At 44.9% G+C, this 15,679-nt stretch overlaps 1 protein-coding gene across 1 annotated transcript in view; it reads right to left on the reverse strand.

The window, feature by feature from the left end:
- KCNQ2 (potassium voltage-gated channel subfamily Q member 2) overlaps positions 1-15,679 on the reverse strand; it is a 97,583-nt gene that overhangs the window by 68,616 nt on the left and 13,288 nt on the right. Inside the window, exons 3-8 of the mRNA XM_087720871.1 lie at positions 15,430-15,556; positions 13,653-13,828; positions 9,175-9,300; positions 7,461-7,571; positions 5,914-6,009; positions 4,226-4,320 (exon numbers count right to left, since the gene is read on the reverse strand). Of these exons, the coding sequence (XP_087576997.1) occupies positions 4,226-4,320; positions 5,914-6,009; positions 7,461-7,571; positions 9,175-9,300; positions 13,653-13,828; positions 15,430-15,556 (731 nt within the window). The remainder of the gene's footprint in view (positions 1-4,225; positions 4,321-5,913; positions 6,010-7,460; positions 7,572-9,174; positions 9,301-13,652; positions 13,829-15,429; positions 15,557-15,679) is intronic.

Here is a 15,679-nt window from a genome sequence, read left to right on the forward strand (position 1 = left end):
CATACCACTTCGGGAGAACCGGTTGTTAACTTTCTGAGCAGTTTGGGGAACTGGTTGTTGGAAGAAATCATTAGGGCAGAGAACCGGCTGTTAAATTATTTGAATCCCACCACTGGTGCAAAGGCAGCCAGTGGTTAAGGAACCAGGCCAAAAAACCAGGAGTCGGTGAGTTCTAGTCCTGCTTTAGGCATGAAAGCCAATTGGATGACTTTGGGCCAATCACTAAGAGAGTGTGAATTCTAGCCCTGCTAGAAACTAATCAGAGGTGGGTTCCTACCAGTTCGCACCTATTCAGTAGAACCGGTTCATCAAATCTACCGAACCGGTTAGAAGAGGTTCCACCAGTGGGTCCGGAAAGCAGGCCACACCTACAGAAGAGGTTCCAAAAAATTTTGAAACCCACCACTGGCAAGGATCTTGTAACTTGACAGCTTTAAGACTTGCATGCTTCAATGCCAGAGTTTCTGAATAGCTACTTGGACCGACCTAAGTACTAATTCATAATTTCATATCCGGTCACATGGGTGGCAAGCCACTCCCACAAAGGAGACCACACCCATTGAGTAGGTTCCAACAATTTTTGAAACCCACCACTGAAACTAATGTAGAAGCAGGAATGGTTTTACATTAAGAAAAACCACCGATCTGGAAACCGACCGATTTTGTTTTTATTCAGCATCCAAGAAAACATCCCAAATCTTCTGAGATTCAGACTCCATATTGAGTCATCTGATGACAAATTACACAGCTTGTTTCTCAATAAGAAGGATTCTGGAATATCTGCAGATGGGCCTATTGTTGGGGATTTCCCATAATTTGTGTCCCCGGGATAACCCTTTCTTGCTAACCCAAAAACGTGCAAAGACTGTGTTATAGTTTAGGAAACCAGTATATTTAAATAACCCCTTTTCCTCAGTCCCTCTTATTGCCAAAATGGAATTCTTATTGCCAAAGGTATCCAGATTCATTTCATCATTGCTGTTTTTCTTATTTTTTAAAAAAAGCCAAATATTCTATGCCTTTTGCTTGCTCGTTTCGATTGTAATTCTGAGTTTTAAGTCTTATCTGGTAAAGCACTCATGGGGGGGAAAAAAATCTAGGTTATTGTTCAAGGTATAAAACTGCATTTGAATTTACTTAAATTATCGTTTAAGGTTTTATAAGAATTCTTTTATTTGTGTGTGGCGTTCGGTTTACATAGTCTAATCTCCAACTCAAAATACAGAAAACAACAAATATCCAAAACACAAAATGAAAGATATTCTGTTTATAGAAATACAGCAGCAGCCACAATTTGGAAGCTGAGCAATAAAGCTGATTTAGCTGGAGAAGGGGATAAGCTTGAGAGCTGGAAACAGCTCTTTCTGTTTATTAGCCTGAAACCTCCAAATAAACTGTATCCATGTATATAAGTTAGTCCTCGGCTTATGACCACAATGGGGCCCAAAATTTCTTTTGCTAAGTGGAATGGTTATTGAGTTTTGCCCCATTTGACGACCTTCTGAGAAGCAAAATCAGTGGGGAAACCAGATTTCCTTAACCACCATGTTACTAATTTAACAATTGCAGTGATTCACTTAACAAATGTGGCAAGGAAAGTCGTAAAATGGGACAAAACTCGTTTAACAAAGGGGCCGCCGCCGCTTCAGCTCATCCCCATCCCCACGTTACACTTTTACACATTTTTCAAGCTTTTTTTTTTACAGTGCTTTTCAACCTCTTGCACGCATACCACAGTTTGAAAAGCGCTGTTCTAATCCAGAGGGGGGTTGCTACCGGTTCACACCAGTTCGGGCGAACCGATAGCGGAATGTTAGCCTAGGTCGCAGATCTGTAGGCGTGGCTTGGGGGTGGTGTCATGTGACTGGGTCTTTTTTATTTATTTTTTAAATTAAATTAAATTTTTTTAAGCATGCCGGCAGGGAAAAAATGCTTTAAAAAGAGGAAAACAAGCTTCCAACAATCTGAGCCATGCACTCCTCAGAAGCTTCTTTCTTTATTTTTACAGAACCAAGCACAATCATTCCTATCAGTTCGACCGAACCGGGAGGATTTCACCCTTGGTTCCAACATACCTGGAAGACACATACTAGAGAAGGCTGCTTTATTCTGTGATTACCATTCTCCCTGGACATTATTTTCACAAAGAATTGGAAACCACGTTCTCCATATGTTCTGCTCCCCATTTCACCCAGTACATCAGTTGCGCCCCTTCCTAGATCGGGATGCCCTGTGCACAGACACTCACACCCTTGTCCTCTCTCGCCTGGACTACTGTAACGCTCTCTACATGGGGCTGCCCTTGAAGAGTACCCAGAGGCTCCAGCTGGTCCAGAATGCGGCCGCACAGGTTGTCATGGGGGCACCTAGGTGCTCCCATGTTACACCCCTTTTAGGCGGCCTGCACTGGTTGCCGGTTGTTTTCCGGGTGCAATTCAAGGTGTTAATTTTGATCTTTAAAGCGCTCCTTGGCTTAGGCCCAGTGTATCTGCGAGACCACCTACTGCCACCGGTAGCCTCCCACCGTCCAGTACAATCCCACAGAGTTGGCCTCCTCAGGGTGCTGTCGGCCAGGCAGTGTCGGCTAGCGACCCCCAGGGGGAGAGCCTTCTCTGTGGGAGCGCCTTCCCTCTGGAATGAGCTGCCCCCGGAGCTTCGTATAATCCCCGACCTCCGGTCCTTCCGACACGCCCTAAAAAGTTGGCTTTTCCAGCAAGCCGGCCTGGCCTGAATAGAATAAAATAAATTATTAATTTTAATTGTTAATTTTAATTTAATTTCTAAACCTCGTTGTAAATGTCTATTGGGTTTTTGGGATATTCTATTTAATTTTTCTTTTAACTTTTGTAATATGTGTTTTTATGTTGCACACCGCCCTGAGTCCTTTGGGAGAAGGGCGGCATATAAGTCCAATAAACCAACCATAAACCATAAACCCATTTAATTTCTTGTTACAAACCGAAATCATTTAGTTATTCTAGGCCAGTGTTTCCAAACCTTAGCGACTTTAAGATGAGTGGACTTCAACTCCCAGAATTCCTAGCATGGCTGGCTGGGGAATTCTGGGAGTTGAAGTCCACCCATCTTAAAGTTACCTCAGAAACAGAACTCTAGGCCAGTGATGGTAAACCTTTTTGGCACCAAGTGCCCAAACCGGAACGCACGCGCCAGAGCTCCAGAAACTTGAAGACTAGCTGGCCGCTACATATGCGCGTGCCAGCCAGCTGGACTTCATGCGCACCGCAGCTGGCGATGAGCATGTGCCCAAAAAGAGGACTCCATGTGCATATGTTCACCATCACGGCTCTAGGCTGTTGAGGGAAATAATCTTCACCTACAGAAAGGATGTTCCATAATTCATTTTCCACATCATGGACAAAAAAATCAGCACAGGTCAAAATGCTAGAGGATATAGAAAGAGAAAAGTCATGGGGGGAAAAAAACTGGAAAAAAGGGGGGGGTTGTTATTTATTTATTTTTACCTACTTTTCAAGGCCAGCCTTTCAGACCGTCTTCAGGTTCCTGACATGGCAATTGTCAGAAAACAATACCCACCGAGAAACAGGTGCAGAAAAATAAAGACGATGGCCAACGGAGAAACATAAATGTGCAAGAAAAGAAAAAGAAATTAATATAAACCAATCTAAGCAATGGAGAAATAAATCTAGATCTAGCATTTGAAAACAACAGAAAGCGAACTTCCCAGTGAGTTAAAAGAAAAAAGAAAAAAAAAGAAAAATCACAATGCAAACGTAGCATTTTGGTGAACGTAACCAAAAAAATAAATAAATAAGCAAGATGGATACAAATACAGGTAGTCCTTAGCTCACAACCACAACTGAGCCCAAAATTAGTTGTTAAGTGAGTTTTGCCCCATTTTACGACCTGTCTTGCCACCGTTGTTAAGTGAATCACTGCAGTCGTTAAGTTAGTAACACAATAGTCAAGTAAATCTGGCTTCCCTGTGGACTCTGCTTGCCAAAAGGCCGCAAAAGGGAATCACATGACTCCAGGACACTGCAAAGGTCGTAAATGCAAGTCAGTTACAAGCGTCTGAATTTTAATCAAATGACCGTGGGGATGTTGCAACGGTCGTAAGTGTGAAAAATTGTCGTCAGTCACTTTTTTTTTTAGTGCTGTTGTAACTTTGAACGGATACTGAAGAAAGGGTTGTAAGCCGAGGACTACGAGTAGAGGAATCTATGGGCCCAGGTGAAATGCTTACCTGTACATGGGAACGGTGACGGTCCGTTCGTAGTAATTCCAGGTAGAGTGCAAATCGGTTCGGGTGAGGTTAGTGGCGTAAAATCTCCAGGCGGCCTGAGGGAAGATGGGAAGCAGAGGCGGATGTGATATCAAAAAAGTGAAACAACAGCAATAGCAATAGCAGTAGACTTATATACCGCTTCATAGGCCTTTCAGGCCTCTCTAAGCGGTTTACAGAGAGTCAGCATATTGCCCCCAACAATCTGGGTCCTCATTTTACCCACCTCGGAAGGATGGAAGGCTGAGTCAACCCTGAGCCGGTGAGATTTGAACCGCTGACCTGCTGATCTAGCAGTAGCCTGCAGTGCTGCATTTAACCACTGCGCCACCTTGGCTCTAGACAGTAATGAAGTCATTTGGTGGTGGCACAGTGGTGAGAATGCAGTATTGCAGGTTAATTCTACCCACTGCCAACTGCCAACAGTTTGATCCTGACCAGCTCAAGGTCGACTCAGTCTTGCATCCTTCCAAGGTCAGTAAAATGAGGAACCAGATTGTTTTTTGGGGGGGCAACACGCTGGCTCTGTAAACCGCTTAGGGAGGGCTGTAAAGCACTGTGAAGTGGTATATAAGTCTAAGTGCTAATTCTGTTCTCAGACACCTTTTGCACTGGGCCTTCAGGCCTGCCACATTTGTTGCTGTGGGAAAACAGGAGGGGGGGGATTATATGGAGTATGGAGATATATATAGTCATAATAACATTCCTTTCTCAGAGAGTCAAGGACATCTTGCCCTGCACCTTGTAGGGGTGTGACTGGGAGGCATCTCCAGTTGGGACAGTGCCTGATTGGACCATGTGATGGACATGCGGGAGCTGAGCAGGGACTTGAACTTTCGTTTGAGTGGGGGAAATCTGGAAGCTTTCAGTTTCGGGTTTTCCCAGATGTGCCAATAGGACGTCACTAATAAAATGGAGCTTTGAGGAAACTCAAGTCTTGGAGTCTTCTTTTTTTCGGGATGTTACTTGGAATCCTGACATCTGTTCTGTTACGTTCTGTTCTACTCTACTCTACTCTACTCTACTCTACTCTACTCTACTCTACTCTACTCTACTCTACTCTACTTCTATTTCTATTTCTATTTCTATTTCTATTTCTATTCTTATTTCTATTCCATTACATTAAATTCCATTCCCATTCTTCTCCATGCAATACTGCAGGCTAACTCTGCCCACTGCCAGGAGTTCGATCCTAACCGGCTCAACGTTGACTCAGCTTTCTATCTTTCCGTGTTCAGTAAAATGAGGACCCCAGGTTGTTGGGGAAAATATGCTGACTTTGTAAATCGCTTAAAGAGGGCTGTAAAGCACTGCAAAGCGGTATATAAATCTAAGTGCTATTGCTAATATAGATTTTGCAGGAGAGAAACTACATTGCCATGATCTTTGATGCGTAGATAGTCCTCAACTTACCACAACTGGTGGCCAGATTTTATGTTGTTAAGCAATATAGTTGTTAAGTGAGTTATAGGCTGGCTGGGGAATTCTGGGAGTTGAAGTACACAAGTCATAAATTGCCAAGATTGGAGAGCCCAGCTCTGGAAGGTTTTGCAGCATGAATCAATTCTCTTACAGCACCTTCTACATCCATTTCTCTCTCCTCGGAGATCTGGCCTTTCCCAAGTCCGCCCCACTTTCTCTAGGCTTACCTGAATTAGGCCAGCTGCAGGATTTCTCCTTTTTTCAAAGTGCTTCTGACGATGCTGTTCTTGAACCTTCAAGGCGAACCCGGAACCTAGGATTCCCTGAAAATTAAATTAACAGAATTAACAGAAGAACAGAGGTGGAAGGGACCTTGAAGGCCTTCTAGTCCAACCCCTGCTCAAGCAGGAGACCCTATACCATTTCAGACAATTGTCTGTCCAATCTCTTGGAATAACAAGATTTGGAAGGGACCTTAGAGGTCTTCTAGTCCAACTCCCTGCTTACGCAGGAAACCCTTCACCACTTCAAACAAATGTTGTCCAATGTCTTCTTAAAAACATCCAGTGTTGGAGCACTTAAAACTTCTGGAGGCAAGTTGTTCCACTGGTTAATTGTTCTCACTGCCAGGAAATTTCTCCTTAGTTCTAAGTTGCTTCTCTCCTTGATTAGTTTCCACCCATTGCTTCTTATCCTACCCTTTGGAGAATAGTTTGACTCCCTCTTCTTTGTGGCAACCCCTGAGATATTGGAAGACTGCTATCATGTCTCCCCTTGTCCTTCTTTTCATTAAACTAGACACACCCAGTCCCTGAAACCATTATTTATATGTTTTAGCTCCAGTCCCCTAATCCTCTTTGTTGCTCTTCTCTGCACTCTTTCTGGAGTCTAAGAATCTCTTCTTAAAAACCTCAGGTGAAGTTTTAAACCCACAACTTCTGGAGCTAAGCCATTCTACTGATTAATTGTTCTAACTATCAGAACATTTCTTTTTAGTCCTGAATTAATTCTCTCCTTGATTAGTTTCCACCCATTGCTTCTTGTCCTGCCCTCAGGTGCCTTGGAGAATAGTTTGACTCCTTCTTCTTTGTGGCAGCCCCTGAGATATTGGAAGACTGCTATCGTGTCTCCCCTGGTCCTTCCACTTGGCTCGTTGGAAGGCCATACATGGAGATCATGACCCCAAGGCACTGTGATTATCAATTAAATACATGCCAGTTGCCAAGGGCCTACATTTTGATCAAGACTGTAACCTTTTTTTTGTTGTTGTTACATATTTTGTAGCCTGAAGCCTCTGGAGGGAGGAAAACAGCCTTACGGACAACCCGGAAATCCATTTCCAAACTTCCAGTTTGCATGTCGGGCCATTTTTTGCTCTCTGGAAGGAGAAAAACGGCCCTATGGGCAAACTGGGAAGTCAGGAAATGGGTCATTTCCAGCCTCCGGAGGACCTGCGAGGGGGGAGAGGATGCAGTTTTCACCCACCCCAGGCTCCTAGAAGACCTCTGGAGCCTGGGGAGGGCGAAAAAACAGGTCTACCGTGCCATCGTGTGCCCAAAGTGGGGGGAAGGTAAGGGGTTGCACCCACATGTACGGGGGGGGGTCATGCATGTATGCCCAGGGGGAGGGCACACACGCGTATGGCCCTGCGTGCTGGGTTATACCATAGCTGCAATGAATCGGGATCATTGCATCAGCTTACTGATTAGAGCTTACAACCTTTCATCAGCTGGCAGCTATTAAATCCTCAGTCCTTTGACATATTGCTACTTACTGCTGGGAGAGCAAAAAAGGAAACCCCAATCAAAGTGAAGGTGGCTGCCAGGAGACGCCCATTCCAGGTTTGTGGATACTTGTCCCCGTAGCCGATGGTGGTCAGAGTAATCTGGAGGAAAACAAGAGAATCATTGTACGGTATCTTCAAAATTAATGTTGGCGCAGGAGCAATATCAAAATAACCTGCTGTATATATGTCAGCCTACACATTATAAACAAGCATTGGAGGTTGTATACGTTGTATGTGATAAATAAGATCCTAAAGCGGAAACTCAAACACTTTGGCCACCAATGAGAAGAGTGCCTATGTACATTCTCAGTCATATTCATATTCATATTCCTTGCAATCCTCTGGTCATTAGTACTCTCACTGAGAGTCATTGAGGTAGTTGAGGTTTATCTGTGTCCTCAGGGTCACCTGAGTAGTGCAAATAGGTGGGGAGCCTTTTGGGACTGCTGAAAGGACCATGTTGCAAACAGAAGATGGGTGGTATCGTATCCCTCCCCCTCCGTTGAGAGGGGGCTGTTCAGTTTTGACATAGATGCCCTCTTTGAACCCTCTTTCAAGCCAGAGGTCCTGTCTGCCCATAATGTGTCTTCAAAGCGTGCTAACAACCAGGTGACTACAAGGAATATAAATCCTTCCGTTCTCCATCATTCATTCAGAACCGAAGAAGCTTCTAGGATAAGAAGCAAAACCTCTTCAAGCAGAAACAAAGGAAGTCCAGTTGCCTTTTGAAAGAAGCACCTTTGGGATAAATGAGAAGAGGAGGCTCATTGGAAAACACCCCAAGGTTGGGAAAGGTGGAAGGCAAAAGAAGAAGGGGATGTTAAGAGGATGAGATGGTCAGATAGGGTCAATCAATGCAATTAACATGAATTTTGGGGCAAGCTTCAAGAGACAGTGGAGGATAATGGGAGGCCTGGCATGCTGTGGTCCATGGGGTGGTGAAGAATCGGACACAACTTAGCATCTGAACAATAATGAATATGTGGCAATGACCTTGGAAATGGAGATGGAGAAGAGCCAAAGCCTGATAGATGGTTAGATAAGACTGGTTTCTGGCAAGATGTGGCCCAGTGCCAGTCCACGGGCCAGGGGTTGGTGGATCCCTGCTCTAACCATCATAAATATGAGCCAGTTGCCAGGTATCTTGTCAGAGTTTGTTGCATAAATTCAAATCCAGAAGCACATGCAGATAACTGATGCAGCAGGATTCATTAACTTCTTTATATACATAAGAATAGGTGAACAAATGTACAATACCAACAGGTGGTTCTTCCTAGTAAACACAAGGCAGGAGAGTTACAGGCAAACATAAGCAGTTAGCTTCATTTTAGCAGACGAGCCCTGACAAACTGCTAGTTTACTTCTCAAAGCAGCAGACTGCTTAAGTTTCTGTTTTAATTCTCTGCACAGACACAGATCTGTTTAAGCTCCCATTGGCTGACTTAGTTGCTATGCCTATTCATTGGCTGACCTTGTTCCCATGTCTCTCCCAGTCACGAATATTTCAACACATCTGAATTTTGATCAGGTGACCCTGGAAATGCTGCAAAGGTCATAAACGTGAAAAGCAACCATAAGTCGCTTTTTTCAATGTCGCTGTAACTCCGAATGGTCGCTAAACGAATGGTTGTAAGTCGAGGACTACCAATACTTCTGAGGCTATGTTGATAGCCCCAAATTCACAGCCTGAAAAGATACTCACCAGGCCCCACCACAGGGCATCTGCATACGTATCAAAGTGATCGTTTTCTCCTTTCTCAGCCAAGTACACCAGGAAGGAGGCTAAAATTAGGCACAGGAATCCAATATACCAAGCGGTGATCAGCTCCTGCAAACGGCAAAAGTGAAAAATGAAGACGAAATTAGCTTTGAGGATGTTTTTCCACCCAAATCTGCTTATTTGTCGGCCCTCGACTTCAGTGGAGGAAAAAATATTCCTGTAATAACCATGCCATGAGATAAAAGGGATACACATGAGATACACATATGGTAAAAGGCAGTTTGATCTAGGGGTGAAGTTGTTGGCCTAGAAATCAGGAGATTGTGAGTTCTAATTCCACCTTTGGCATGAAAAGCAACTGGGTGACTTTGGGCCAATCACTAGGAGACAGTGAGTTCTAGTCTCACTCTAGGCATGAAAGCTGGCTGCGTGACTTTGGGCTAATCACCAGGAGACAGTGAGTTCTAGTCCCACTCTAGGCATGAAAGCTGGCTGCGTGACTTTGGGCTAATCACCAGGAGACAGTGAGTTCTAGTCCCACTCTAGGCATGAAAGCCAGCTGGGTGACTTTGAGCCAATCACTAGGAGACAGTGAGTTCTAGTCCCACTCTAGGCATGAAAGGCAGCTGGGTGATTTTGGGCCAATCACTAGGAGACAGTGAGTTCTAGTTCCACTCTAGGCATGAAAGCTGACTGAGTGACTTTGGGTCAATCACTAGGAGACAGTGAGTTCTAGTCCCACTCTAGGCATGAAAGCCAGCTGGGTGACTTTGGGCCAATCACTAGGAGACTGGGAGTTCTAGTCCCACTCTAGGCATGAAAGGCAGATGGGTGACTTTGGGGTAATCACCAGGAGATGGTGAGTTCCAGTCCCACTCTAGGCATGAAAGCCAGCTGGGTGACTTTGGGCCAATCACTAGGAGACAGTGAGTTCTAGTCCCACTCTAGGCATGAAAGCCAGCTGGGTGACTTTGGGCCAATCACCAGGAGATGGTGAGTTCTAGTCCCACTCTAGGCATGAAAGGCAGATGGGTGACTTTGGGGTAATCACCAGGAGATGGTGAGTTCCAGTCCCACTCTAGGCAAGAAAGCCAGCTGGGTGACTTTGGGCTAATCACCAGGAGACCGTGAGTTCTAGTCCCACCTTAGGCATGGAAGCTGGCTGGGTGATTTTGCGCCAGTTATTCTCTCAGCTCAACCCACCTCCCATGGTGGCTGTGGGGAAAACTGGCGAAGGAAGGAATGTCATGTATGTTTGCCACCTTGAATTATTGACTTGATGTCAATAATTATCAAGCCTTAGCCCATAAACAGCTCCCCAGCAATAGCTGACCATCAAAGGATCTAAAGTTCGATGCCAGGCTTAAAGGAGGGTTAATGGCAATTCAGGCAGTTGAGTGACTGAGGCATTGTAGGCCAGTTGTGATAAAAATAGAGAGAGAGAAAAAGGTTAATTGGGGAGAAACTGATCTCTGGGCGTGTGACATCATGCTTTAGTAAGCAGGAAGAACAAACGCAACCATTCTACATCCAGATTTCTCCCTCCAATTTCTTTTTGCCATCCCCTAAACAGGTTTTTTTCACCCCAAATATGCACATTAACTCTTGAGAAGAGGGAAGGGGGAAGGAAAGAGGGAAAGTGAGAGGGAAGGGAGGGGGAAGAGAAGGGAGGGGAATGGAAGGCGGAAGGGAAGGGAAAAGAGAAGGGAGAAGGAGGGGAGAGGGAAGGGAAAAGGAAGGGAAGAGGAAAGATGAAGGGAAACAGGAAGGGAAAATGGAAAGGAGGGGGAGGGGAGAGGAAGGAGGAAGGGAAAAGGAGAAGGAAGGGAGGGGGAAGGGAAGGGAGGGAAGTGGTAGGAGAGAGGGAAGGGAGGAGAAGATTGAAGGGAAGGGAAGAGAAGAGAAGATTGAATGGAATGTAATCTAAGGGAAGGGAAGAAGGAATAGAAGAGAAGGGAAGAGAAGAGAAGAGGACACAAATATACATAAGTGCTTCACATTTTAAGGAAATATGCGTATATTTCAGTTTAATCATCCATCCATAATCTGCATCTCTAGTGAGCCATACATAATACCAAGGCTTAAGTATAGCATGGCATAAATTATATCTTTTCAAGTTTCGAGAACTAATCTCTTAGCAATAAGAAGGACACGGCAGATCCACTGCCTGGCCATTATTTGCCTGTAATAGACACATCGTCCAAAAGAACATGAATATTCAACTTTTATCCAGCCTTGTCTCCAATTCAACTATGTGATTGCTTTTTCCTTGAGTGCAATATGTTTTATAGGCTTTTTTAAAAATATTGCTTTATTGGTTTTTCTCCTTTCCTTCTTTTATATAAGCTTTAACTGTTCGTATTCTATCCAGAGTTGTTTGTACAAGTACCCAAGCGCACACACACACACAAGAGAAGAAAGATGACACAATTTGACATAATACAATAAAGAATAACTTTAGAGCAGGAGAAAAATCATATCCAAGTAATCCTCAAATTACGACCAGAATTAGGACCAGAATTATTACATTTCTATAGTAATTCTATAGGTGTTAAGTGAAGAAAAGCTAGTTTCACAACCTTTTTCCTATGGCTGTTAAGCGAATCAATGCTCTTCTTAAATGGATTACACAGTCATTAAGTAGATCCAGCTTCCCCCATTTTGCCGGCTGGGTCACATCACATGATCACCAATGGGGATCCTGTGACTTGAGGGCAATGAAAATCTCACTCCAATGACACAGCGATTTAATTACCCTGTCAGGCCTAGAAGCCATCTTTTGCATTGGGCCACATTTGTTGCTGTGGGAAAACGGGAGGGGGGATTATATGGAGTGGGGTAGATATAGTCAAATTAACATTCCTTTCTCAGAGAGTCAAGGACGTCTCGCCCTGCACCTGGAGGGGTGTGACTGGGAGGCATCTCCAGTTGGGACGGTGTTTGATTGGACCATGTGATAAACATGTGGGTGCTGGGCAGGAACTTGAACTTTCATTTGGGTGGGGAAAACCTGGAAGCTTTCAGATTCGGGTTTTCCCAGATGTGCCAATAGGACGTCTCTAATAAAATGGAACTTTGAGGAACCTCAAGTCTTGGAGTCTTCTTTTTTTCGGGGTGTTACTTGGAACCCTGATATCTACTCTACTCTACTCTACTCTACTCTATTTTTATTTCTATTTCTACTCTATTTCTATTTCTACTCTACTCTATTCTAATTCTATTCTACTCTACTCTACTCTACTCTACTCTACTCTACTCTACTCTATTTCCATTTCCATTTCCATTTCCAATTCTAATTCTATTCTATTCTATTCTATTCCATTTCTATTCTTATTTCTATTCCATTGCATCAAATTCCATTCCCTTTCTGTTCCAGGCAGTATTGCAGGCCCACTGCCAAGAGTTCAATCCTAACCGGCTCAAGGTTGACTCAGCCTTCCATCCTTCCTCAGTAAAATGGGGATCCAGATTGTTGGGGGAAATATGTTGACTTTGTAAATCACTTACAGAGGGCTGTAAAGCACTGCAAAGCAGTATATAAGTCTTAGTGCTATTGCTAACTTAGATTTTGCAGGGAAGAAACTACGTTGCCATGATCTTTGATGTAAAGTTCCTTATAAAATGGGACTTTGAAGAAACTCAAGGCTCGGAGTTTTCTTTCGTTGGGGATGTTATTTGGAACCCTGACATACACCTTTATATATATATTTATATGTACATGTACGTGTACGTGTACGTGTACGTGTACGTGTACGTGTACGTGTACGTGTACGTGTACATGTACATGTACATGTACATGTACATGTATATGTATATGTATATGTATATGTATATGTATATGTATATGTATATGCAATGATTTTTGAATTGTCTCTGCTGTAAAAAAAAAAAATTGCTTTTGTTACTGAATTTTTGCCTCAGCTTTTTCTTCATCTACATTCAATGCAGCTTATAATATCAATTGACCAGAATATTTTTGTTCTTTGTGTTCATAAATACATAACTTTTCCTCCATTTAGCTCCTCCACAGTTCAGCCTTCTCTGCACTTAAACTGGCTGTCCCACAAAAGAGTCCTCCAGGATCTGCTAACTCTCAATTCCCAGAATCCTTTGTGCTCTTCTAAGGATTCTGGGAATTGAAGTCCAACCTGTCTCTAAAAAACCACAACCAATTTGGCTGCTCAGATTGACCTCAGACAAGAGGTGGGTTCCTATCGGTTCGGCCCAGTTCAGCTGAAACGGTAGTGGTATGGCAGCATGGGTCGCTGGAACCGGCAGCGACCCAGGCCTGCCACGCCTCCAAACTGGTTCTCCAGCCGCCGCCGTTGGCACTGCCATTTTGTTTTTTAAGTTCTGTGCATGCGCAAAAAGATTTAAATTGATCTGCACACGCATGAGCAAATGGCCAGAACCCACCCACTTTTCACTACTGAGAGCTTCCCAAGGACTCAGATGCTCACCTTGCTATGGGCATACACCACCGATCCCAGAAGCTTCCAGGTGCCTCCTCTGCGGTCCATTCGAATCATGCGCAGGATCTGAAGGAAGCGCAAACTTCTGAGCGCGGAGGTGGCGAAAACGTTCCCCTGTGACCCAGCGGCCAGCACAGCGATGGAAGCAATTAACACCATGATGTCTGTATAGAATGAAGAGAAGTGTACTAAAGAACCTGCCAGACTCCAAAAACCAAGAAAGACACATGAGATTCTTCCGAGCAGTTTCCTTTATGGCTCCTCGCCTATCGGCAGAAATCTTGCCAAACTAAAGCAAACGATTTGCCCCGTAAAACATATGTTCTGGGAACTTTTGAGGAGGAGCTGTCTTCAGCCTCTTTCTCATACACAAACTATCTAAAGTGCATTGTCTCATGCTCGTCTAGAATGCATCCAGGGGTGGGGCTGCTACAGGTTTGCCCAGGTTCGGGAGAACCCGTAGCTAACATTATGGCCGGTTTGGAAAACCTCCAAATCCAACCCCTGGCTGGCCCCACCCACTCCACTCTGTTCCTCCCAACCCTCCCTGCCCCTCCTAGGAGTCTCCACATGGCCCGTTTTGGATGCAAGGTAAGTGCAGGGCCCACACGGAGGCTCGGGAAGGGGGGGAAACAGGCCTTCTGAAAGGCCTCTGGAGCCTGGGGGAGGCAGTTTTCACCCTCCCAGAGGCTCAAGGAAAGCCTCCAGAGCCTGGGAAAGGCAAAAACAGCCACCACCCCCGGCTGTGTTGCAGGAGGTTAACTAGGCCATGCCCACTACGGCCACGCCCACCCAGCAACCAGGCAGAGAACCCGTTGCTGAAATTTTTGAAGCCCATTCCTCCAGGGAATGGATGGATGGACCAATGGAAAGAGGGAGGGAGGAAGGAAGGACTCCAAAAACCAAGAAAGATCCATGAGATTCTTCTAAGCAGTTTCCTTTATTGTTCCTAACCTACAGATAGAATTTTTGCCAAGACATCAGCAGACTATTATATACCCTGGGAACTAGTAAGGAGGAGACATCTTCATCCCCTTTCTCCCACACAAACTATCTAAGCTGCATTGTGTCTTGCTCCTGTGTAATGCAGCCCCCGCCCCTCCTGGGAATCTACACAGAGAGGGAGGGAGGGAGGGAGGGAGGGAGGGAGGGAGGGAGGGAGGGAGGGAGGGAGGAAAGAAGGAAAGAAGGAAAGAAGGAAGGAAGGAAGGAAGGAAGGAAGGAAGGAAGGAAGGAAGGAAGGAAGGAAGGAAGGAAGGAAGGAAAGTGGATCAGGCTCCAAAACCCAAGAAAGACACATGAGATTCTTCTGAGCAGTTTCCTTTATTGTTCCTTCAGAAATCATGCCAAACTAAAGTGGACTGATTGCACCACAAAACGTATCTTCTGGGAACTAGTAGGGAGCAGCTGTTTTCACCCTCTTTCTCATACACAAATTATCTAAGCTGCTGTTGTCTCTTGCTCCCCTGGAATGCAGCCCCTCCCCCCTGGGAATCCAGACAACGTTTCACCACAGAAACGTTTGTTTCTCCATTTTCTCACCCTGGGATACCCAAGAATCATTGAACCCCCAACTTTTCTTACGTGTCCACCTCCGCATGGGCTCTGCCCCGAAGATCAGCAGTCCCCAAACTGGCCCACTCCAGTTTCGTTGAGACAACCGCTCCACGCTGGTTGCAGATGCAGTTCGTGAACTCTCTGGCAAAGACTTTGGACACCTCCAGAAGGTTAAAACCAAGCAACCTAGCTATGAAATGGTTCTTACCGATCACACAAAAGGGCTTGCGGGCGAATTTTAACCTTCCTCTCCAACCTCGGTACCGGCAGCAGCAGCCAGCTGCCCAGATTCTTACAAAGTACTCGACTCCGAAGACCACAATCGTGACAATTTCCTGCAGGAGAGGCAGACAGAGAACTTGTGGCATAGCGTAACAAGGCGAGACAATCCTGACACAACAATTCTCTGCTTCGTTTTTGGTTTCTAAGAAACTCTGGCACGTCTGAAACCGATCACG

Source organism: Thamnophis sirtalis, unplaced genomic scaffold (genome assembly GCF_051295495.1).
Source record: "Thamnophis sirtalis isolate CommonGarterSnake01/CBP01778 unplaced genomic scaffold, rThaSir2_p1.2 scaffold_7, whole genome shotgun sequence".
NCBI lineage: Eukaryota > Metazoa > Chordata > Lepidosauria > Squamata > Natricidae > Thamnophis > Thamnophis sirtalis.